Source organism: Chiloscyllium punctatum, chromosome 36 (assembly GCF_047496795.1).
Source record: "Chiloscyllium punctatum isolate Juve2018m chromosome 36, sChiPun1.3, whole genome shotgun sequence".
NCBI classification, from domain to species: domain Eukaryota; kingdom Metazoa; phylum Chordata; class Chondrichthyes; order Orectolobiformes; family Hemiscylliidae; genus Chiloscyllium; species Chiloscyllium punctatum.
The window spans coordinates 17,203,884-17,228,265 of record NC_092774.1 but is presented as its reverse complement, the minus strand read 5'-3'; the positions used below and the strand labels follow the sequence as shown (position 1 = coordinate 17,228,265).

At 50.6% G+C, this 24,382-nt stretch overlaps 2 protein-coding genes across 2 annotated transcripts in view; one reads left to right on the top strand and one right to left on the bottom strand.

Moving 5' to 3' along the window:
* LOC140460832 (uncharacterized) overlaps positions 1-24,382 on the top strand; it is a 174,377-nt gene that overhangs the window by 108,661 nt on the left and 41,334 nt on the right. The gene's annotated exons all lie outside the window — the stretch shown is intronic.
* On the bottom strand, positions 978-23,279 carry LOC140460877 (uncharacterized). The gene is made up of 5 exons (XM_072555582.1): positions 23,224-23,279; positions 18,906-20,636; positions 10,608-11,616; positions 5,625-5,634; positions 978-2,896 (listed from the first exon to the last, which is right to left on the bottom strand). Exons 2-5 carry the CDS (start codon positions 20,227-20,229, stop codon positions 1,571-1,573), a joined length of 3,669 nt encoding a protein of 1,222 aa, XP_072411683.1. The 5' UTR covers positions 20,230-20,636; positions 23,224-23,279; the 3' UTR covers positions 978-1,570.

The following is a 24,382-nucleotide window of genomic DNA, read 5'->3' as shown; positions in this document are numbered from 1 at the left end:
TGCAGGCATAGGTGGATGGATTAGTAAATTTGCAGAAAACACTAAAGTGGGGGGAGTACTGGACAGTTTGGAAGAATGTTATAGGTTGCAGGGGGACTTGGATAAACTGCAGAATTGGGCTGAGAGGTGGCAAATGAAGTTCAATGCAGCTAAATGTGAGGTGATTCGCTTTGGGAAGAATAACAGGAAGGCAGTGATCTTGGAGTCCATGTACATAGATCCCTGAAAGTTGCCACCCAGGTGGATAGTGCTGTGAAGAAGGCATACGGTGTGTTAGGTTTCATTCATAGAGGGATTGAGTTCCGGAACCGCAATATCATGCTGCAACTGTACAAAACGCTGGTGCGGCCACACTTGGAATATTGTGTATAGTTCTGGCCCCCATATTTCAGGAAGGATATGGGAAGCATTGGAAAAGGAGCAGAGGAGATTTACCAGGTTGTTGCCTGGTCTGGAGGGAGGGTCTTATGAGGAAAGGCTGAGAGACTTGGGTCTGTTCTCATTGGAAAGAAGAAGGCTAAGAGGGGATTTGATAGAGACATACAAGGTAATCAGAGGATTAGATAGGGTAGACAGTGAAAGACTCTTTCCTAGGATGGTGATGTCAGCTTGTACGAGGGGACATAACTACAAATTGAGGGATGATAGATTTAAGACAGATGTCAGAGGCAAGTTCTTTATGCAGAGAGTGGTAAGGGCGTGGAATGCCCTACCTGCTAAGGTAGTCAACTCAGCCACATTAGGGAGATTTAAACAATCCTTAGATAAGCGCGTGGATGATTTTGGGATAGTGTCGGGGGACAAGCTGAGAATAGTTCAAAGGTCGGCGTAACATCGAGGGCTGAAAGGCCTGTTCTGCACTGTACTGTTCTATGTTCCATGTTCTAAACTTAGTGCAGGAGGCTGAAAGAAATGAGCAGCTTTAAAACAAAAACCTCTTGGAGCTCAAAGCTTTCAATGAGAGTCTGAGCCCGGCAGTAAGTTCAGGTAACCTTTATTGCAACCCAACTTTGTTACAGCTTCAGATCCCCCCAGCAAAAAGGCAGAGAAACAGCAGGTGCTTTTTGAACAGCTCAACGTGAAAGTGCACCCCCCTCCCCTCACTGTCTTTACTATTGGTCAGCACCAAGTTGTCCCTTTGTTATTGGATCCTTGGTACATCCGTAACCCGGAGGAAGTATTGCCTCACTCAGCAATTTTAACCCATACCCTGTCTCCAAGTAAGTTTCTCCCCGCTCATTTGCCAGGAAGGGGCAGTGTAGAGTCAACCAGACTGCTGTGGGTCTGGAGTCAGGTGTAGACCAGACCGGGTAAAGGATGCAGCTGGAACGACTGAGTGAATCCTTTCCCCCAATGGTTGTTCCCTTCCCTAACAAGGGAGAGAGGGAATCAGATAGGGGCTTTCTCCCCTGCTCCACCCCCTCCCTGAAACGGTCTCATCGTTAGATTCCAAACTCCACATTTCTGACCGAATACCAATTCTGCCGTCTGTCTTGGCGGGATTCAAACCCGGGAGTCCCCGGAACCTGGTTGATAGTCCAATCGATAATGGCACTCGGCCGTCACTCCTTCAATCCCCCTGCGATGGCACGTGAACTCGCTGGTGGGTCAGCAGGTGGGAGGAGTAGGTGAAGGCCTTCCCGCACTGAGAGCAGGTGAACGGCCTCTCCCCCGTGTGGATCCGTTGGTGCCTCAGGAGGGAGGAGGATGTGCTGAAGCCCTTTCCGCATTTGGGGCAGCTGAAGGGCCTCTCTCCCGTGTGGATCCGCCAGTGGGTCAGCAGGTGGGAGGTATACCTGAAGCCCTTCCCGCACTGAGAGCAAGTGAAGGGCCTCTCCCCCGTGTGGACACGCTGGTGCCTCAGCAGGGTGGAGGCCTGGGTAAAGGCCTTCCCACACTCGGGGCAGCTGAAGGGCCTCTCCCCCGTGTGGACACGCTGGTGCCTCAGCAGGGCGGAGGAGCAGGTGAAGCCCTTTCCGCACTGAGAGCAGGTGAACGGTCTCTCCCCCGTGTGGATCTGCTGGTGGGTCAGCAGGGTGGAGGAATTGCTGAAGGCCTTCCCACACTCGGGGCAGCTGAAGGGCCTCTCCCCCGTGTGGACCCGTCGGTGGGTCAGCAGGTGGGAGGAATCGCTGAAGGCCTTCCCGCACTGAGAGCAGGTGAACGGCCTCTCCCCCGTGTGGACCCGCTGGTGCCTCCGCAGGGAGGAGGAATCGCTGAAGGCCTTCCCGCACTTGGGGCAGCTGAAGGGCCTCTCCCCCGTGTGGACACGCTGGTGGCTCCACAGGTGGGACGAATTGCTGAAGGCCTTCCCGCACTCGGGGCAGCTGAAGGGCCTCTCCCCCGTATGGACCCGCTGGTGGGTCAGCAGGGAGGAGGGGCAGGTGAAGCCCTTCCCGCACTGAGAGCAGGTGAACGGTCTCTCCCCGGTGTGGACATGCTGGTGGGCCAACAGGGTAGAGGAATTGCTGAAGGCCTTTCCGCACTCGGGGCAACTGAAGGGTCTCTCCCCGGTGTGGACACGCTGATGCCTCAACAGGTGGGAGGAATACCTGAAGCCCTTCCCGCACTGAGAGCAAGTGAAGGGCCTCTCCCCCGTGTGGACCTGCTGGTGGGTCAGCAGGTGGGAGGAGCAGGTGAAGCCCTTCCCGCACTGAGAGCAGGTGAATGGCCTCTCCCCGGTGTGGACACGCCCGTGCCTCAGCAGGGTGGAGGAGTCGCTGAAGGCCTTCCCACACTTGGGGCAGCTGAAGGGCCTTTCCCCCGTGTGGACACGCTGGTGCCTCAGTAGGGTGGAGGCCTGGGTAAAGGCCTTCCCGCACTCTGGGCAGCTGAAGGGCCTCTCCCCTGTGTGGACCCGCTGGTGGGTCAGCAGGGTGGAGGCCTGGGTAAAGGCCTTCAAGCACACTGGGCAGCTGAAGGGCCTCTCCCCCGTGTGGACACGCTGGTGGGTCAGCAGGTGGGAGGATGTGCTGAAGGCCTTCCCACACTCTGGGCAGCTAAAGGGCTTCTCCCCCGTGTGGTCCCGCTGGTGGGCCAACAGGTGGGAGGAATGTCTGAAGGCCTTCCCGCAATCAGTGCAGGGGAATGGCCTCTCCCCGGTGTGACTGCGCCGATGTGTCTCCAGGGCAGATGGGACACGGAAGCCTTTCCCACAGTCGCCACACTTCCACGGTTCCTCCACAGGGCGGGATTCCTCAGGTTTCTCCATAGCCACAGCTTCAGCTGCACACAAACACGTGTAGAGCCCCTCCCTGCCGTGAAGTCCCCTTCCCAGGCCGTATAACTGTTCCAGGCTCCACGCACAGTGCGCTGAAAACGTCCTCAAAGAGGAACCAAAAAGTGTAGATCCCTCTCACAGAAATCACAGTCAAAAATCGTTGTGGTCCCGATGGATTCAGAGACTGTCAGACATTGACATCAAAGTGAGGACTGCAGACACTGGAGAGTCAGTCAAAAAATGTGGCGCTGGAAAAGCACAGCAGGTCAGGCAGCATCCGAGGAACAGGAGAGTCAATGTTTCGGGAATAAGCCCTTCGTCCGTTGATTTTGAAACTTCAGTCTTCAGATTTTCATATACTCTGCAAAAAGAGATTACAAAAGTCATCACTATCAGTGTAGGGTAGAAATTCAGAACAAGCAATTCTACTTTCTGTGGAATATTCATTTGCTGTTCCACAATGTTGAAAGCACCATCCCACTCTCCCTTCCCCTCTGTTCTCAGCCCGCTGTAACTAATTCCCCTGAAGGTGCTGATTCAGGATCTTACAGGGGCAGAAAAAGCAAAAACATCAAGACTGACATCTCTCTGAATTTTGGATACCTCCACCTGAAAGTTAATATCTTTCACAACACTGGGATCCTGCTGAGAATGAGCAGGTCTGATTTTGGGAAGCAAAAATAAAGTGTCAATTCAGGGTGAACCTGCAATGCAGCTTCTCGAGGAAGGACCAGACACAAAATGGTTAATGACCCCGAGAAGGTGGGAGCAAAATGAGACATCAAGGCATTAACACCAACACACTTCAGTCAAACTCTTCTGCTTCCAGTCAGGGCAGAACATGCTCTGAAGGTCCAGCCTTCACAACCACACTTCTGCTTTCACTGAAGACAATTAGGGTCACACAGCGCAGAAACAGACTCTTTGGCCCAACCTGCCCAGATATCCTAAATTAATCTAGTCACGTTTGCCATCACTTGGCCCCTATATGGGCCGGGTGCTGGCAGCTGGGACTAAATTGGGTTGGCTCTCTTGTCAGCAAGGACGAGTTGGACCGAAGGGTCTGTTTCTGTGCTGTACATCTCTATGAGTGCAGTTGCATTTGCCATCACTTGGCCCTGACCCATCTGAACCCTTCATATTCAGATGCCCATCCAGGAGCCTTTTAACTTGCCATCGTACCAGCACCCCCACCACTTCCTCTGGCAGCTCACTCCATCACTCAAGCGACTCCACGTTGAAAGCGTCAGGTCTGCTGCAGAACTCCCTTGCTGGAGGGTCCCTTGGAGACACTTCAACTGGACTTCATTGAGTTGGAGAAATGAGTTGAGTTTCTATAAATATGTTTTGCTTATTGTTGATGTCTTTTTGAAGTGGATTGAAGCCTACCCTCCTCCTAACACTACTGCTGAGACTGTGATGAAGATTTTGTTTAAGGAAATAATTCCCCGCTTCAGTATACCTGCGTGCATTAGCTCAGACAATGGACCACACTTTGCATGTAATATTAACGGAGAACTCTGTTCCCAGCTTTGTATTTGCCGGCAACTGCACGGTGCATATCATCCGCAGGCGGCCGGCCTTGTTGAATGTTTTAACCAGACGCAAGACTAAACTTGCCAAATTAGTGGCAGAGTCTGGCCTCTCCTGGTTATGCTAATCCCTGTGGCCTTATTCCAGATGTGATCCATGTCTGCGGGCAAGACACGATTGTCTCCAGCTGAGAGTCTCTCTGGTCACCCCCTCCGTACCCCTTGGAACGATTCGGCTCCCTTCTCAGTCCACGTCCACCACATGACCAAAACAATGATTGGTTATGTTCTTGCTCTAACTAATGTTATGTGTGTCTTTCACTCCCAGGAGCGTGTGACCTACGGCGATGTTCCCTCCCTTTCAGCCTCGTCACGGGTAGACCCTGGTTCGTTGGTGCTCGTCAAGAACTGGACTGGCAAAGGTCTCCAACCTCGTTGGGATGGCCCCTTCCAGGTTTTACTTCCCACCTGTTGAATCCTGTAGAAAATTAACTCTTAGTGCTTATCTGCAATGGATTGAAATGAATTGCATTTTGGGACTTTATGATGATATTGAGTATCCATTACTGGTTATTAAATACAAACTCTGTAAAAGGAAATATTGATAAAGCTTTACCTTACTTGCTGCAGGCGAGGCTCCAGCGGAGGAAACAGGCCGCGGGCACACTTCCGGCTTCGGGATGGCCACGCCCATTGGCCCAGGTCCTGGTCCCGACCCCTCCTACGCCCAGGGGACACGTCAACCCCGCTCCTTCCTAACGCAGCTCGTAAACCCCGCCCCTTCCGAACGCAGCTCGTAGACCCCGCCCCTTCCTGAAGCAGGTCATAAGCCCCGCCGCTTCGGGACAAAGCCCCGCCTCTGGGAACCAAACCTCTTTCCCCCTCCTGCACTAAACCCCACCCCTTCGCCGCGATCCCCGCGCGAGTCAAAACCACGCCCCCCTCCTTCACGCTCCACCGCCCACAAAGACGCGCGTCTCCAAGATCGACGCGCCGCATCGTCCGCTAAGCCTCGCCCCGCCTACCAGCGCGCGAACCTCACGATACACGTCCATGAGCACCGCCCACCCGCTAAACCCCGCCCACCCAGGTGTATTTGGAAGCACTCGCTTCTGCAGCGCTGCTCCTTCTGCGGGTGGCTGTGCTGCAGGATCATAAGACACAGAATTAATAGCAAAACATCACAGTGTCTTGCAACCGATGCAATATTTGGAACAAACCTGCTGAGTCCTTCATCTTTTAGAAGGGGTTTGCAGGTTTCAGTTCATCAATATATAAATTCCAGAACTTTAGATCAGATTCCCTACAGTGTGGAAACAGGCCCTTCGGCCCAACAAGTCCACACCGACCCGCCAAAGAGCAAAACACCCAGCCCCATTCCCCGTCACCTAACAATACAGGGCAATTTAGCGTGGCCAATTCACCCTAACCCACACGTCTTTGGACTGTGGGAGGATATCCGCACAGATGTGGGGGGGGGGAGGGTGGAATTGAACCTGGGGCTCTGGCGCTGTGAGGCAGCAGTGCTAACCGCAAAAAAGCAGGTGACATTTTCTGTTTTTCAGCGGCAGCAGCAATCCAGGAGTGGGGAGTTACTGATTTGAGGTTTTAAATTTGAAGTTGGAGAGCAGAGGTTAATGGGAGAGGAGGGACGACTTATTTGTATTTCCTTCTGTATAAGTCAGTGGGTACTGCATAACTCAGGGGTATGCACTGGGGCCCAAGTCTCTGGCACAGAGCTTGTCCCTGTTGCATCAGAAGGGAAGGAGGGAAAGGAGGAGAGTGTTAGACATTGGGGACTCGATAGTTAGAGGGTCAGATAGAACTTTTGTTGGGAATTAACAAGACTCGCGGTTAGTGTGTTGCCTCCCAGGTGCCAGGGTGCGTGATGTCTCGGATCGTATCTTTGGAGTCCTGAAGGGAGAGGGTTTCCAACCCCAAGTCATGGTCCATGTAGGTACCAATGACACAGGTAGAAATGTGAGAAACAGAACTCAATCACAAATCAATCAGCCTGAGACAAAGCCTTGGAAACAAGAACAATTTATTACAGTCTTACAAGTACCGGACGCTTCCGCAATTGAGCAGAAATGTGTGCCAAAACAGAGCATGTTCGCTTTCTTATTCAGTTTACAAGTTGCTGAATCACACCTCCCTTTTCCCATCCTATCATAAGCCGATTACCTCACTTATTAGTAATTTTCTGATCTGGCCATCCTGCTGTCCTTGTCTGCATTCTTTGTTCCTTGTTTGTTACAGCTTGTTCTTTTATCCAGTTTCTCTTATCATACTAAAAGCTTTATTGTGAAATGTCCCTGCTGCTTCTTTTTGTGGTCAACTACAACACTTTAAAGTTATTTCCTAGCTTAAAACTATTTTCTTTAAAAGACCCTCTATATTCATTACGTACGCTACATGCTACAAGAATTCCGCTTCCCTTCCCCCCACTTCGCCTCCTCTGCAAAAAACAACATTTCTAATCTCCCACAGCAAGAGGGATAGGGATGTAAGGCAGGATTTCAGGGAGCTCGGGTGGAAGCTGAGGGCTAGAACAAACAGAATGGTTATCTCTGCTTTGTTACCCGTGCCACGTGATAGCAAGGCAAGGAATAGGGAGAGATATCAGCTGAACATGCGGCAGCAAGGATAGTGCAGGAGGGAGGGTTTCAGGTTTTTGGATAATTGGGGCTCATTCTGGGGAAGGTGGGACTTGTACAAACAGGACAGTCTTCACTTGAACCAGAGGGGTACTAATATCCTGGGTGGGAAATTTGCTGGTGCTATTCGGGTGGGTTTAAACTAGCTCAGCAGGGGGATGGGAACCAGGGGGTGTAGCTGCAATGCACAGGAGGATGAGAATAGGGAGGACAGGGACAGGATTTCAGGGTCACAGGAATGTGCTGGCAGACAGCGAAGTGGTTTGAAGTGTGTCTACATCAATGACAGAGTATCCACAATAAGGTAGGTGAGCTTGCAGCACAGATAGGTACCTGGGACTTGGATGTTGTGGCCATTTCGGAGACATGGATAGAGCAGGGTGAGGAATGGATGTTGCAGGTTCCAGGGTTTTGATCTTTCATTGAGAACAGCCAAGGCTGTAAAAGAGGGAGAGGCGTGGCCTTGTTAGTCAAGGATAGTATAACGGTGGCTGACGGAACTTTTGATGAGGACTCGACTACTGAGGTAATGTGGGCTGAGGTTAGAAACAGGTGAGAAGAGGTCACACTGCTTGGAGTTTTTTTATAGACCTCTGCAGAATTCCAGGGAGGTGGAAGAGAGGATTAGCAAAATTATTCTGGGTAGGAGTGAAAGGAACAGGGTGGTCATTATGGGGGACTTTAACTTCCCCAACATTGACTGTAAATGCTTTCATTCTAGTACAGGTATGGATCAGTTTTTGTCCAGTGTGGGCAAGTGGGTTTTCTGACACAGTATGTTGAAGGGCCAACAAGAGGGGAGGTCACACTGGAGCTTGGTGCTTGGTAATGAACCAGGCCAGATGTTTGATTTAGTGGAAGGTGAACACTTTGGAGAGCGTGACCATAATTCAGTTAGGTTTCATTTAGCGATGTAAAGGGATAGGAACATGCCACAGGTCAAGAGTTATCGATGGGGCAAGGGCAATTATAATGCAATTAGGCAAGACTTAGGATGCATAGAATAGGGTAGCAAAATGCAGGGGATGGACACAATTGAAATGTGGAACTGGTTTAAGGAACAGATATTGTGTATCCTTGATAGGTATGTCCCTGTCAGGCAGGGAGGAAGTGATAAGGTCAGGGAACCATGGTCTACAATAGAAATTGTGTCTCTTGTTACAAAGAAGGAGGAGGCTTATGTGTTGATGAGGCAAGATGGTTCAGATGAGGCGATGGAGAGTTACAGATCAGCTAGGAAGGATTTAAAGAGAGTTAAGAGCAAAGAGAGGACATGAGCAGTCTTTAACACATAAAGGAGAACCCTAAAGCTTTCTATAGGTATGTGAGGAATAAAAGGATGATTAGGGTAGGAATAGGGCCAGTCAAAGACAGAAGTGGAAAGTTGAGTGTGGGCCCTGTGGAGATTGGAGAGGTGTTAATGAATATCTCTCATCGGTCTTCACTCAGGAAAAAGAGAATATTGTAGAGGAGAAGAATGAGGTACGAGATATTAGACTCGAAAGGATCGAGGTTAGTTGCACACAGGTGGTATCAATTCTAGAAGGAGTGAAAGTAGACAAATTTGCAGACGACACTAAAGTTGGTGCAGTACTGGACAGTTTGGAAGAATGTTACAGGTTGCAGGGGGACTTGGATAAACTGCAGAATTGGGCTGAGAGGTGGCAAATGAAGTTCAATGCAGCTAAATGTGAGGTGATTCACTTTGGGAAGAATAACAGGAAGGCAGTGATCTTGGAGTCCATGTACATAGATCCCTGAAATTTGCCACCCTGGTGGATAGTGCTGTGAAGAAGGCACACGGTGTGTTAGGTTTCATTGGTAGGGGGATCGAGTTCCGGAACCGCAATATCATGCTGCAACTATACAAACGCTGGTGCGGCCACACTTGGAATATTGTGTATAGTTCTGGTCCCCATATTTCAGGAAGGATGTGGGAAGTATTGGAAACGGTGCAGAAGAGATTTACCAGGTTGTTGCCTGGTCTGGAGGGAGGGTCTTATGAGGAAAGGCTGAGAGACTTGGGTCTTTTCTCATTGGAAAGAAGAAGGCTAAGAGGGGATTTGATAGAGACATACAAGGTAATCAGAGGATTAGATAGGGTAGACAGTGAAAGACTCTTTCCTAGCATGGTGACGTCAGCTTGTACGAGGGGACATAACTACAAATTGAGGGATGATAGATCTAAGACAGATGTCAGAGGCAAGTTCTTTATGCAGAGAGTGGTAAGGGGGTGGAATGCCCTACCTGCTAAGGTAGTCAACTCAGCCACATTAGGGAGATTTAAACAATCCTTAGATAAGCACATGGTTGATTTTGGGATAGTGTAGGGGGACAAGCTGAGAATAGTTCACAGGTCGGCGCAAAATCGAGGGCAGAAGGGCCTGTTCTGCACTGTACTGTTCTATGTTCCATGTTCTAAACTTAGTGCAGGAGGCTGAAAGAAATGAGCAGCTTTAAAACAAAAACCTCTTGGAGCTCAAAGCTTTCAATGAGAGTCTGAGGCCGGTGTTAAGTTCAGGTAACCTTTATTGCAACCCAACTTTGTTACAGCTTCAGATCCCACCAGCAAAAAGGCAGAGAAACAGCAGGTGCTTTTTGAACAGCTCAAGGTCAAAGTGCACACACCACTCCTCCCCTGTCCCACCCCCCTCACTGTTTTTACTATTGGCCAGCACCAAGTTGTCCCTTTGTAATTGGATCCTTGGTACAGCTGTAACCCGGAGGAAGTATTGCCTCACTCAGCAATTTTAACCCATACCCTGTCTCCAAGTAAGTGTCTCCCTGCTCATTTGCCAGGAAGGGGCAGTGTAGAGTCAACCAGACTGCTGTGGGTCTGGAGTCAGGTATAGGCCAGACCGGGTAAAGGATGCAGCTGGAATGACTGAGTGAATCCTTTCCCACAATGGTGGTTCCCTTCCCTAACAAGGGAGAGAGGGAATCAGATGGGGGCTTTCTCCCCTGCACCACCCCCTCCCTGAAACGGTCTCATTGTTAGATTCCGAACTCCACATTTCTGACCGAATACCGATTCTGCCATCTGTCGTGGCAGGATTTGAATCCGGCAGACCCCGGAACCGGGTTGATAGTCCAATCGATAATGGCACTCGGCCGTCACTCCTTCAATCCCCCTGCGATGGCACGTGAACTCGCTGGTGCTTCCACAGGTTGCAGGAGTAGGTGAAGCCCTTCCCGCACTGAGAGCAGGTGAACGGTCTCTCCCCGGTGTGGATCCGCTGGTGTCTCAGCAGGGTGGAAGATGTGCTGAAGGCCTTCCCACACTCGGGGCAGCTGAATGGCCTCTCCCCCGTGTGGACCCGCTGGTGGGTCAGCAGGGTGGAGGAATTGCTGAAGGCCTTCCCGCACTCGGGGCAGCTGAAGGGCCTCTCCCCCGTGTGGACACGTTGGTGCCTCAGCAGGGTGGAAACCTGGGTAAAGGCCTTCCCACACTCTGGGCAGCTAAAGGGCCTCTCCCCCGTGTGGACCCGCTGGTGAGTCAGCAGGTTGAAGGAGCAGGTGAAGCCCTTCCCGCACTGAGAGCACGTGAACGGCCTCTCCTCCGTGTGGATCCGCTGGTGGGTCATCAGGGAGGAGACGTGGGTAAAGGCCTTCCCGCACTGAGAGCAGCTGAAGGGTCTCTCCCCTGTGTGGATACGCTGGTGACTCTGCAGGGTGGAGGAGCAGGTGAAGCCCTTTCCGCACTGAGAGCAGGTGAATGGCCTCTCCCCCGTGTGGACATGTTGGTGCCTCAACAGGGCGGAGGAATTACTGAAGGCCTTCCTGCATTCAGGGCAGCTGAAGGGCCTCTCCCCCGTGTGGATACGCTGGTGGCTCCGCAGGTTGGAGGAGCAGGTGAAGCCCTTTCCGCACTGAGAGCAGGTGAACGGCCTCTCCCCATTGTGGACACGCTGGTGACTCCGCAGGGTGGAGGAATCGCTGAAGGCCTTCCCACACTCCGGGCAGCTGAAGGGCCTTTCCCCCGTGTGGACACACTGGTGCCTCAGTAGGGTGGAGACCTGGGTAAAGGCCTTCCCGCACTCTGGGCAGCTGAATGGCCTCTCCCCCGTGTGGACCCGCTGGTGGGTCAGCAGGGTGGAGGAATTACTGAAGGCCTTCCCACACTCGGGGCAGCTGAAGGGCCTCTCCCCTGTGTGGACCCGCTGGTGCCTCAGCAGGGTGGAGACTTGGGTAAAGGCCTTCCCACACTCTGGGCATCTGAAGGGCCTCTCCCCCGTGTGGATACGCCGGTGACTCTGCAGTGTGGAGGCCTGGGTAAAGGCCTTCCCACACTGTGGGCAGCTGAAGGGCCTTTCCCCCGTTTGGTCCTGCTGGTGGGCCAACAGGTGAGAGGAATATCTGAAGGCCTTCCCGCAGTCGGTGCAGAGGAATGGCCTCTCCCCCGTGTAACTGCGTCGATGAGTCTCCAGGGTAGGTGGGACAAGGAAGCCTTTCCCACAGTCACCACACTTCCACGGTTCCTCCACAGGGTGGGATTCCTCAGGTTCCTCCATGGCCACAGCTTCAGCTGCACACAAACACGTGTAGAGCCCCTCCCTGCCGTGAAGTCCCCTTCCCAGGCTGTATCACTGTTTCAGGCTCCACACACAGTGCGCTGCAACAGTGGGATCTCTCGTCCAGTCCCACTGATGCTGAAAACGTCCTCAAACAGGAACCAAAAAGTGTAGATCCCTCTCACAGAAATCACAGTCAAAAATCGTTGTGGTCCCGATGGATTCAGAGACTGTCAGACATTGACGTCAAAGTGAGGACTGCAGACACTAGAGAGTCAGTCAAAAAATGTGGCGCTGGAAAAGCACAGCAGGTCAGGCAGCATCCGAGGAACAGGAGAGTCAATGTTTCGGGAATAAGCCCTTCATCCGTTGATTTTGAAACTTCAGTCTTCAGATTTTCATATACTCTGCAAAAAGAGATTACAAAAGTCATCACTATCAGTACAGGGTAGAAATTCAGAACAAGCAATTCTACTTTCTGTGGAATAATCTTTTGTTGTTCCACAAAACTGAAAGTACCATCCCACTCTCCCATCCCCTCTGTTCTCACTGCGCTCTAACTAATTCCCCTGAAGGTGCTGATTCAGGATCTTACAGGGGCAGAAAAAGCAAAAACATCAAGACTGACATCTCTCTGAATTTTGGATACCTCCACCTGAAAGTTAATATCTTTCACAACACTGGGATCCTGCTGAGAGTGAGCAGGTCTGATTTTGGGAAGCAATAAAAAAGTGTCAATTCAGCTACAATGCAGCTTCTTGAGGAAGGACCAGACACAAAATGGTTAATGACACCGGGAAGGTGAGAGCAAAATGAGACATCAAGGCATTAACACAGACACACTTCAGTCAAACCCTTCTGCTCCCAGTCAGGGCAGAACATGCTCTCTACGAGAACTCCCTTGCTGGAGGGTCCCTTGGAGACACTTCAACTGGACTTCATTGAGTTGGAGAAATGAGTTGAGTTGCTATAAATATGTTTTGCTTATTGTTGATGTCTTTTTGAAGTGGATTGAAGCCTACCCTCCTCCTAACACTACTGCTGAGACTGTGATGAAGATTTTGTTTAAGGAAATAATTCCCCGCTTCAGTATACCTGCGTGCATTCGCTCAGACAATGGACGACACTTTGCATGTAATATTAACGGAGAACGGAGAAACCTTCCAGGTTTTACTTCCCAACCCTATGACGGTCACAGTCGCTGGGCGCTCAGCTTGCGTCCAACTGCACCGTTGTCAATTGAATGGCCGCACCAATCAGTCCCCGATTCCATTCTATTTGTCAGACTTCCTACTGCCAATCCTTTGAAGAGAAATATCACTTTCCAATACCTCCGGTCTGTGTATACAAACAGCTGGTGTAACACTGCCTGGGGTACAGCAGGCCTTATGTGGCACATGGACCTGGAACGGAACCCTTCCCTTGTGCATTTATAGGCCTTTTCTCTTTTCAGAACCTGATACTGTCACCAAGACCATGAACAATAGAGCGAAGGGAGAGCCCAACGGGAACAGCATTCTGAGGACCATTGTCTCCCATACACTGCGAGTGCTCGAGTCACTTGGCCCATTTTGTACAGTGCTAAAGCGACTCCTCTTGCAAAACGTTGACCCTATACTCCTGTAGACCTGACCAGACCCCCTGCTGTAACATTTCAGTAACCTATTTTGACAAACTCTCCCTAATATACACCAAACCAGACTATTATTTCTTCAGCTAAGGTAAAGCTACCAATTTCCTTGTCCTGGATGGCAAAGATGTCCCTCATAAGGTCACTATCGGAACCCTTGTTCCCACAACAGTACCTTGTCCAGGCCAGTGGACAAGTCGATGGAACCTCAGCCAACCTTGCTCCAACTGAAAGGATCCCAAGGGACTGGGTGACAATACAGGACACCCGATAGGCTGGGGAATCCAGAGTACCCTGAGGTTGGAAGGATCGGCAGGGGTGACAAGTCAACAGAACCTCAATTCCCTCTTTTGTGGCCTGACCATTTAAGGAAATAAGAGTAAAGAGGCTCTGGAACAGAGTAAACTGGGATTATCAGACCTGTGTCTTTACTCTATGCAGAATCGGTGTGCCTTAGGCTATATACTCGCCCGGGAGGGTGAGGTCTGCACCATTGTCCAAGATAAACGCACTATGGGCATTCCCAATCTCACTGGCAATATTACAAAGATACAAGAAGTGATCCAGGTATTCCGTGACAGAATGACTGAAGGGACCAGTTGGGGAAACTGCAGATTGGGCCGATGGTACAATTGGCTTATCAGTTTAGCTATGTCTGTTTGTCGGTATTGGTATTGTTAGCTATTTAATTGCTAGGCTTCTGAGGTCCCTTAGTGATATAGATTTGCCCCAGAAGATGTTCCTTTTGCGATCTGATGGCTCACCCACACGTGTCGATGGTGATGATAAATATGACCAGATGAGCTGTGAAGATGGTGGTGCTGCTCTACAGGATGTTGATGGCTGGACCACCTTGAAGGGCATTCGTTTGGACTAGCCTTCTCTTTCAGTAACCACAGTGCAATCAAAGGGAGGAATGAGAGTGTGGGCATCTGGATGATGAAGTCTATAGCCTTAAAACTTGTCTTTAAACATTCAGACTAAAATGTAATGCTGAATTATTGAATACATTTACTGCACTAGAAAATAAACAGGCAGGAAGGCTCAGAATGAGGAGAGAACTTAAAGATAGGGACACCTGGGCTCACCAAGTGAGAACAGGATGCTGTAAGGCAATTAAGAACGTTTGCCTCAGCATCGGTGAATCTGTGTGAACAGGACACCAAGTGATAACATTCACAGCCGTTCCCTTGTGAGACCATTTTAGTGCTGAGACTGTTGAATCCTGTAGAAAATTAACTCTTAGTGCTTATCTGCAATGGATTGAAATGAATTGCATTTTGGGACTTGATGATGATATTGAGTATCCATTACTGGTTATTAAATACAAACTCTGTAAAAGGAAATATTGATAAAGCTTTACCTTACTTGCTGCAGGCGAGGCTCCAGCGGAGGAAACAGACCGCGGGCACACTTCCGGCTTCCGGATGGCCACGCCCACTGGTCCAGGTACTAGTCCCGCCCCCTCCTCCGCCCAGGGGACACGTCGACCCCGCCCCTTCCGAACGCAGCTCGTAAACCCCGCCCCTTCCAGGATTGACTCGTAAACCCCGCCCCTTCGGAACAAAGGAGAGTCAGTCGAAAAATGTGGCGCTGGAAAAGCACAGGGGAGTCAGGGAGCATCCGAGGAACAGGAGGGTCAATGTTTCGGGAATACGCCCTTCATCCGTTGATTTTGAAACTTCAGTCTTCAGATTTTCATATACTCTGCAAAAAGAGATTACAAAAGTCATCACTATCAGTACAGGGTAGAAATTCAGAACAAGCAATTCTACTTTCTGTGGAATAATCTTTTCTTTTGTTGTTCCACAAAATTGAAAGCACCATCCCACTCTCCCTTCCCCTCTGTTCTCACTCCGCTCTAACTAATTCCCCTGAAGGTGCTGATTCAGGATCTTACAGGGGCAGAAAAAGCAAAAACATCAAGACTGACATCTCTCTGAATTTTGGATACCTCCACCTGAAAGTTAATATCTTTCACAACACTGGGATCCTGCTGAGAGTGAGCAGGTCTGATTTTGGGAAGCAAAAAAAAAAGTGTGTCAATTCAGGGTGAACCTGCAATGCAGTTTCTTGAGGAAGGACCAGACACAAAATGGTTAAGGCCCCGGGAAGGTGGGAGCAAAATGAGACATCAAGGCATTAATACCGACACACTTCAGACAAACTCTTCTGCTTCCAGTCAGGGCAAAACATGCTCTGAAAGTCCAGCCTTCACAACAAAACTTCTGCTTTCACTGAAGACAATTAGAGTCACACAGCGCAGAAACAGAACCTTTGGCCCAATCTGCCCAGATATCCTAAATTAATCTAGTCAGATTTGCCATCACTTGCCCCCTATATGGGTCGGGTGCTGACAGCTGGGACTAAATTGGGTTGGCTATCTTGTCAGCAAGGACGAGTTGGACCGAAGGGTCTGTTTCTGTGCTGTACATCTCTATGACTCCAGTCACATTTGCCATCACTTGGCCCTGACCCATCTGAACCCTTCATATTCAGATGCCCGTCCAGGAGCCTTTTAACTTGTCATCGTACCAGCACCCACCACTTCCTCTGGCAGCTCACTCCATCGCTCAAGCGACTCCACGTTGAAAGCGTCTGGTCTGGTGCACCAGATGACATCAGGATAATCTCAGATCGTTCCAGATCGCTTCGATACTCAGTCAGTGGCTTTCCCGATCAGGATGTTGTACGTGATCAAACAGGTCAGTGAGTAGGCGATCCCCCACCTCTTAGTTCAAGTCTCTCTACGAGAACTCCTTTGCTGGAGGGTCCCTTGGAGACACTTCAACTGGACTTCATTGAGTTGGAGAAATGAGTTGAGTTGCTATAAATATGTTTTGCTTATTGCTGATGTCTTTTCGAAGTGGATTGAAGCCTACCCTCCTCCTAACACTACTGCTGAGACTGTGGTGAAGATTTTGTTTAAGGAAATAATTCCCCCCTTCAGTATACCTGCGTGCATTAGCTCAGACAATGGACCACACTTTGTGGGTAATATTAACGGAGAACTCTGTTCCCAGCTTTGTATTTGTCGGCAACTGCACGGTGCTTATCATCCTCAGGTGACCGGCCTTGTTGAATGTTTTAACCAGACTCAAGACTAAACTTGCCAAATTAGTGGCAGAGTCTGGCCTCTCCTGGTTATGCTAATCCCTGTGGCCTTATTCCAGATGTGATCCATGTCTGTGGGCAAGACACGACTGTCTCCAGCTGAGAGTCTCTCTGGTCACCCTCTCCGTACCCCTTGGAACGATTCGGCTCCCTTCTCAGTCCACGTCCACCACATGACCGAAGCAATGATTGGTTATGTTCTTGCTTTAACCAATGTTATGTGTGCCTTTCACTCCCAGGAGCGTGCGGCCTAGAGCGATGTTCCCTCCCTTTCAGCCTCGTCACGGGTAGACCCTGGTTCATTGGTGCTCGTCAAGAACTGGACTGGCAAAGGTCTCCAACCTCGTTGGGATGGCCCCTTCCAGGTTTTACTTCCCACCCCTACGGCGGTCACAGTCACTGGGCGCTCAGCTTGGGTCCAACTGCACCATTGAGAATTGATTGACCGCACCAATCAAAAGGGGGAAAGAGGAGGAGAGAATCCTGGAATCTCATGAAAAGGAGTGGACCCTGTCCATTTGGGTTTTTGAATCCTGCTGTTGTTCTAATTTTAATCTTATTACAGATACTTGAACTAAGAGGAGCGAGTGGTGGTTTATGGAAAATATTCAGGCTGGTGTCTGGTTACTAGTGGTGTGCCACAAGGATCTACTGCGGTTTGTCATTTTTATAAATGACTTAGATACAGGCATAGGTGGATGGATTAGCAGAATTGTACAGAGAGGTGGCAAATGGAGTTCAATGCAGCTAAATGTGAGGTGATTCACTTTGGGAAGAATAACAGGAAGGCAGTGATCTTGGAGTCCATGTGCACAAATCCCTGAAAGTTGCCACTCAGGTAAATAGTGCTGTGAAGAAGGCATACGGTGTGTTAGGTTTCATTCGTAGAGGGATTGAGTTCTGGAACCGCAATATCACACTGCAACAAAACCAAACACAGGTGCGGCCACATTTGGAATATCCTGTATAGTTCTGGCCCCCATATTTCAGGAAGGATGTGGGAAGCATTGGAAACGGTGCAGAGGAGATTTACCAGGTTGTTGCCTGGTCTGGAGGGAGGGTCTTATGAGGAAAGGCTGAGAGAGGGTCTGTTCTCATTGGAAAAAAGGCGGCTAAGGTGGGATTTGATAGAGACATATAAGATATAGATAGGGTAGACAGTGAAAGACTCTTTCCTAGGATGGTGACGTCAGCTTGTACGAGGGGGCATAACTACAAATTGAGGGATGATAGATTTAAGACAGATGTCAGAGGCGAGTTCTTTATGCAGAGAGTGGTAAGGGCGTGGAATGCCCTCCCTGCTAAGGTAAGTCAACTCAGCCACATTAGGGAGATGTAAACAATCCTTAGATAAGCACATGGATGATTTTGGGATAGTGTAGGGGGACAAGCTGAGAATAGTTCACAGGTCAGCGCAACATCGAGGGCTGAAGGGCCTGTTCTGCACTGTACTGTTCTATGTTCCATGTTCTAAACTTAGTGCAGGAGGCTGAAAGAAATGAGCAGCTTTAAAACAAAAACCTCTTGGAGCTCAAAGCTTTCAATGAGAGTCTGAGCCCGGTGGTAAGTTCAGGTAACCTTTATTGCAACCCAACTTTGTTACAGCTTCAGATCCCCCCAGCAAAAAGGCAGAGAAAAAGAAGTTGCTTTTTGAACAGCTCAAGGTCAAAGTGCACACACCACACCTCCCCTGTCCCACCTCCCCCTCACTGTCTTTACTATTGGTCAGCACCAAGTTGTCCCTTTGTAATTGGATCCTTGGTACAGCCGTAACCCGGAGGAAGTATTGCCTCACTCAGCAATTTTAACCCATACCCTGTCTCCAAGTAAGTGGCTCCCTGCTCATTTGCCAGGAAGGGGCAGTGTAGAGTCAACCAGACTGCTGTGGGTCTGGAGTCACGTGTAGACCAGACCGGGTAAAGGATGCAGCTGGAACGACTGAGTGAATCCTTTCCCACAATGGTGGTTCCCTTCCCTAACAAGGGAGAGAGTGAATCAGATGGGGGCTTTATCCCCCGCACCACCCCCTCCCTGAAACGGTCTCATTGTTAGATTCCGAACTCCACATTTCTGACCGAATACCGATTCTGCCATCTGTCGTGGCAGGATTTGAACCCGGCGGACCCCGGAACCGGGTTGATAGTCCAATCGATAATGGCACTCGGCCATCACTCCTTCAATCCCCCTGCGATGGCACGTGAACTCGCTGGTGCTTCCACAGGTTGCAGGAGTAGGTGAAGCCCTTCCCGCACTGAGAGCAGGTGAACGGCCTCTCCCCCGTGTGGATCCGCTGGTGCCTCAGCAGGGTGGAAGATGTGCTGAAAGCCTTCCCACACTCGGGGCAGCTGAAGGGCCTCTCTCCCGTGTGGACCCGCCGGTGGGTCAGCAGGTGGGAGGTATACCTGAAGCCCTTCCTGCATTGAGAGCAGGTGAATGGCCTCTCCCCCGTGTGGACCCGCTGGTGGGTCAGCAGGGTGGAGGAATTGCTGAAGGCCTTCCTGCACTCGGGGCAGCTGAAGGGCCTCTCCCCCGTGTGGACACGTTGGTGCCTCAGCAGGGTGGAAACCTGGGTAAAGGCCTTCCCACACTCTGGGCAGCTAAAGGGCCTCTCCCCCGTGTGGACCCGCTGGTGGGTCTGCAGGTTGAAGGAGCAGGTGAAGCCCTTCCCGCACTGAGAGCAGCTGAAGGGTCTCTCCCCCGTGTGGATACGCTGGTGGGTCATCAGGGAGGAGGAGCAGGTGAAGCCCTTCCCGCACAGAGAGCAGGTGAATGGCCTCTCCCCCGTGTGGACATGTTGGTGCCTCAACAGGGCGGAGGAATTACTGAAGGCCTTCCTGCATTCAGGACAGCTGAAGGGCCTCTCCCCCGTGTGGATACGCTGGTGGCTCCGCAGGTTGGAGGAGCAGGTGAAGCCCTTTCCGCACTGAGAGCAGGTGAACGGCCTCTCCCCATTGTGGACACGCTGGTGACTCCGCAGGGTGGAGGAATCGCTGAAGGCCTTCCCACACTCAGGACAGCTGAAGGGCCTTTCCCCCGTGTGGACACGCTGGTGCCTCAGTAGGGTGGAGACCTGGGTAAAGGCCTTCCCACACTCTGGGCAGCTGAATGGCCTCTCCCCCGTGTGGACCCGCTGGTGGGTCAGCAGGGTGGAGGAATTACTGAAGGCCTTCCCACACTCGGGGCAACTGAAGGGCCTCTTCCCTGTGTGGACACGCTGGTGCCTCAGCAGGGTGGAGACCTGGGTAAAGGCCTTCCCACACTCTGGGCAGCTAAAGGGCCTCTCCCCCGTGTGGATACGCCGGTGACTCTGCAGTGTGGAGGCCTGGGTAAAGGCCTTCCCGCACTCTGGGCAGCTGAAGGGCCTTTCCCCCGTTTGGTCCTGCTGGTGGGCCAACAAGTGAGAGGAATGTCTGAAGGCCTTCCCGCAGTCGGTGCAGAGGAATGGCCTCTCCCCCGTGTAACTCCATCGATGAGTCTCCAGGGTAAGCGGGACAAGGAAGCCTTTCCCACAGTCACCACACTTCCACGGTTTCTCCACAGGGCGGGATTCCTCAGGTTTCTCCATGGCCACAGCTTCAGCTGCACACAAACACGTGTAGAGCCCCTCCCTGCCGGGAAGTCCCCTTCCCAGGCTGTGTAACTGTTTCAGGCTCCACACACAGTTCGCTGCAACAGTGGGATCTCTCGTCCAGTCCCACTGATGCTGAAAATGTCCTCAAACAGGAACCAAAAAGTGTAGATCCCTCTCACAGAAATCACAGTCAAAAATCGTTGCGGTCCCGATGGATTCAGAGACTGTCAGACATTGACATCAAAGTGAGGACTGCAGACACTGGAGAGTCAGTCAAAAAATGTGGCGCTGGAAAAGCACAGCAGGTCAGGCAGCATCCGAGGAACAGGAGAGTCAATGTTTCGGGAATAAGCCCTTCGTCCGTTGATTTTGAAACTTCAGTCTTCAGATTTTCATATACTCTGCAAAAAGAGATTACAAAAGTCATCACTATCAGTGTAGGGTAGAAATTCAGAACAAGCAATTCTACTTTCTGTGGAATATTCTTTTGCTGTTCCACAATGTTGAAAGCACCATCCCACTCTCCCTTCCCCTCTGTTCTCAGCCCGCTGTAACTAATTCCCCTGAAGGTGCTGATTCAGGATCTTACAGGGGCAGAAAAAGCAAAAACATCAAGACTGACATCTCTCTGAATTTTGGATACCTCCACCTGAAAGTTAATATCTTTCACAACACTGGGATCCTGCTGAGAGTGAGCAGGTCTGATTTTGGGAAGCAATAAAAAAGTGTCAATTCAGCTGCAATGCAGCTTCTTGAGGAAGGACCAGACACAAAATGGTTAATGACCCCGAGAAGGTGGGAGCAAAATGAGACATCAAGGCATTAACACCGACACACTTCAGTCAAACTCTTCTGCTCCCAGTCAGGGCAGAACATGCTCTCTACGAGAACTCCCTTGCTGGAGGGTCCCTTGGAGACACTTCAACTGGACTTCATTGAGTTGGAGAAATGAGTTGAGTTGCTATAAATATGTTTTGCTTATTGTTGATGTCTTTTTGAAGTGGATTGAAGCCTACCCTCCTCCGAACACTACTGCTGAGACTGTGATGAAGATTTTGTTTAAGGAAATAATTCCCCGCTTCAGTATACCTGCGTGCATTCGCTCAGACAATGGACCACACTTTGCATGTAATATTAACTGAGAACGGAGAAACCTTCCAGGTTTTACTTCCCACCCCTACGACGGTCACAGTCGCCGGGCGCTCAGCTTGCGTCCAACTGCACCGTTGTCAATTGAATAGCCGCAGCAATCAGTCCCCGATTCCATTCTATTTGTCAGACTTCCTACTGCCGATCCTTTGAAGAGAAATATCACTTTCCAATACCTCCGGTCTGTGTATACAAACAGCCGGTGTAACACTGCCTGGGGTACAGCAGGCCTTATGTGGCACATGGACCTGGAACGGAACCCTTCCCTTGTGCATTTATAGGCCTTTTCTCTTTTCAGAACCAGATACTGTCACCAAGACCATGAATAATAGAGCTAAGGGAGAGCCCAATGGGAACAGCATTCTGAGGACCATTGTCTCCCATACAGTGCGAGTGCTCGAGTCACTTGGCCCATTTTGTACAGTGCTAAAGTGACTCCTCTTCCAAAACGTTGACCCCATACTCCTGTAGACCTGACCAGACCCCCTGCTGTAACATTTCGGTAACCTATTTTGACAAACTCTCCCTAATATACACCAAACCAGACTATTATTTCTTCAGCTAAGGTAAAGCTACCAATTTCCTTGTCCTGGATGGCAAAGATGTCCCTCATAAGGTCACTATCGGAGCCCTTGTTCCCACAACAGTACCTTGTCCAGGCCAGTGGACAAGTCGATGGAACCTCAGCCAACCTTGCTCCAACTGAAAGGATCCCAAGGGACTGGGTGACAATACAGGACACCCGATAGGCTGGGGAATCCAGAGTACCCTGAGGTTGGAAGGATCGGCAGGGGTGACAAGTCAACAGAACCTCAATTCCCTCTTTTGTGGCCTGACCATTTGAGGAAATAAGAGTAAAGAGGCTCTGAATCAGAGTAGACTGGGATTATCAGACCTGTGTCTTTACTCTGTGCAGAATCGGTGTGCCTTAGACTATATACTCGCCTGGGAGGGTGAGGTCAGCACCATTGTCCAAGATAAACGCACTATGGGCATTCCCAATCTCACTGGCAATATTAACTAAGATACAAGAAGTGATCCAGGTATTCCGTGACAGAATGACTGAAGGGACCAGTTGGGGAAACTGCAGATTGGGCCGATGGTACAATTGGCTTATCGGTTTAGCTATGTCTGTTTGTCGGTATTGGTATTGTTAGCTATTTAATTGCTAGGCTTATGAGGTCCCTTAGCGATATAGATTTGCCCCAGAAGATGTTCCTTTCGCGATCTGATGGCTCACCCACACGTGTCGATGGTGATGATAAATATGACCAGATGAGCTGTGAAGATGGTGGTGCTGCTCTACAGGATGTTGATGGCTGGACCACCTTGAAGGGCATTCGTTTGGACTAGCCTTCTCTTTCAGTGATCGCGGTGCAATCAAAGGGAGGAATGAGAGTGTGGGCATCTGGGTGATAAAGTCTATAGCCTTAAAACTTGTCTTTAAACATTCAGACTAAAATGTAATGCTGAATTATTGAATACATTTACTGCACTAGAAAATAAACAGGCAGGAAGGCTCAGAATGAGGAGAGAACTTAAAGATAGGGACACCTGGGCTCACCAAGTGAGAACAGGATGCTGTCAGGCAATTAAGAATGTTTGCCTCAGCATCGGTGAATCTGTGTGAACAGGACACCAAGTGATAACATTCACAGCCGTTCCCTTGTGAGACCATTTTAGTGCTGAGACTGTTGAATCCTGTAGAAAATTAACTCTTAGTGCTTATCTGCAATGGATTGAAATGAATTGCATTTTGGGACTTTATGATGATATTGAGTATCCATTACTGGTTATTAAATACAAACTCTGTCAAAGGAAATATTGATAAAGCTTTACCTTACTTGCTGCAGCCGAGGCTCCAGCGGAGGAAACAGGCCGCGGCCACACTTCCGGCTTCGGGATGGCCACGCCCACTGATCCAGATCCTGGTCCCGCCCCCTCCTCCGCCAACTTCACACGTCAACACCGCCCCTTCCGAACGCAGCTCGTAGACCCCGCCCCTTCCTCAAGCAGGTCATAAGCCCCGCCGCTTCGGGACAAAGCCCCGCCTCTGGGAACCAAACCTCTTTCCCCTCCTGCACTAAACCCCACCCCTTCGCCGCGATCCCCCCGCGAGTCAAAACCACGCCCCCCTCCCTCACACGCGACCGTCCACAAAGCCGCACGCGTCCAGGTTGTACGCGCCGGCTACCAGCGCGCGATCCTCACGAGACACGCCCCGCCCATGAGCCCCGCCCACCCGCTAAACCCCGCCCTCTCTGGTAAACCCCGCCCACCCAGGTGTATTTGGAAGCACGAGCTTCTGAAGCGCTGCTCCTTCTGCGGGTGGCTGTGCTGCAGGATCATAAGACACAGAATTAATAGCAAAACATCACAGTGTCTTGCAACCGATGCAATGTTTGGCACAAACCTGGACCGCTGCTGAATCCTTCATCTTTTAGAAGGGGTTGCAGGTTTCAGTTCATCAATATATAAATTCCAGAACTTTAGATCAGATTCCCTACAGTGTGGAAACAGGCCGTTCGGCCCAACTAGTCCACACCGACCCACCGAAGAGCAAAACACCCAGCCCCATTCCCCGTCACCTAATACAATGGTGCAATTTAGCGTGGCCAATTCACCCGAACCCACACATCTTGGGACTGTGGGAGGATATCCGCGCAGACGTGGGAGGGGAATTGAACCCGGGGCTCTGGTGCTGTGAGGCAGCAGTGCTAACCACAAAAAAAGGTGACATTTTCTATTTTTCAGCGGTCGCAGCAACCCAGGAGTGGGGAGTCACTGAGTTGAGGTTTTACATTTGAAGTTGGAGAGCAGAGGTTCCTGGGAGAGGAGGGACGACTTATTTTTATTTTCTTCCTGCTGTATAAGTCAGAGGGTACTGTTGAGGGGGGAAAACATCCTACCAGGCGTGTGCACTCGGGCCCAGGTCTCTGGCACAAAGCCTATCGCTGTTGCACCAGAAGGAAAGGAGGGAAAGCAGGAGAGTATTAGT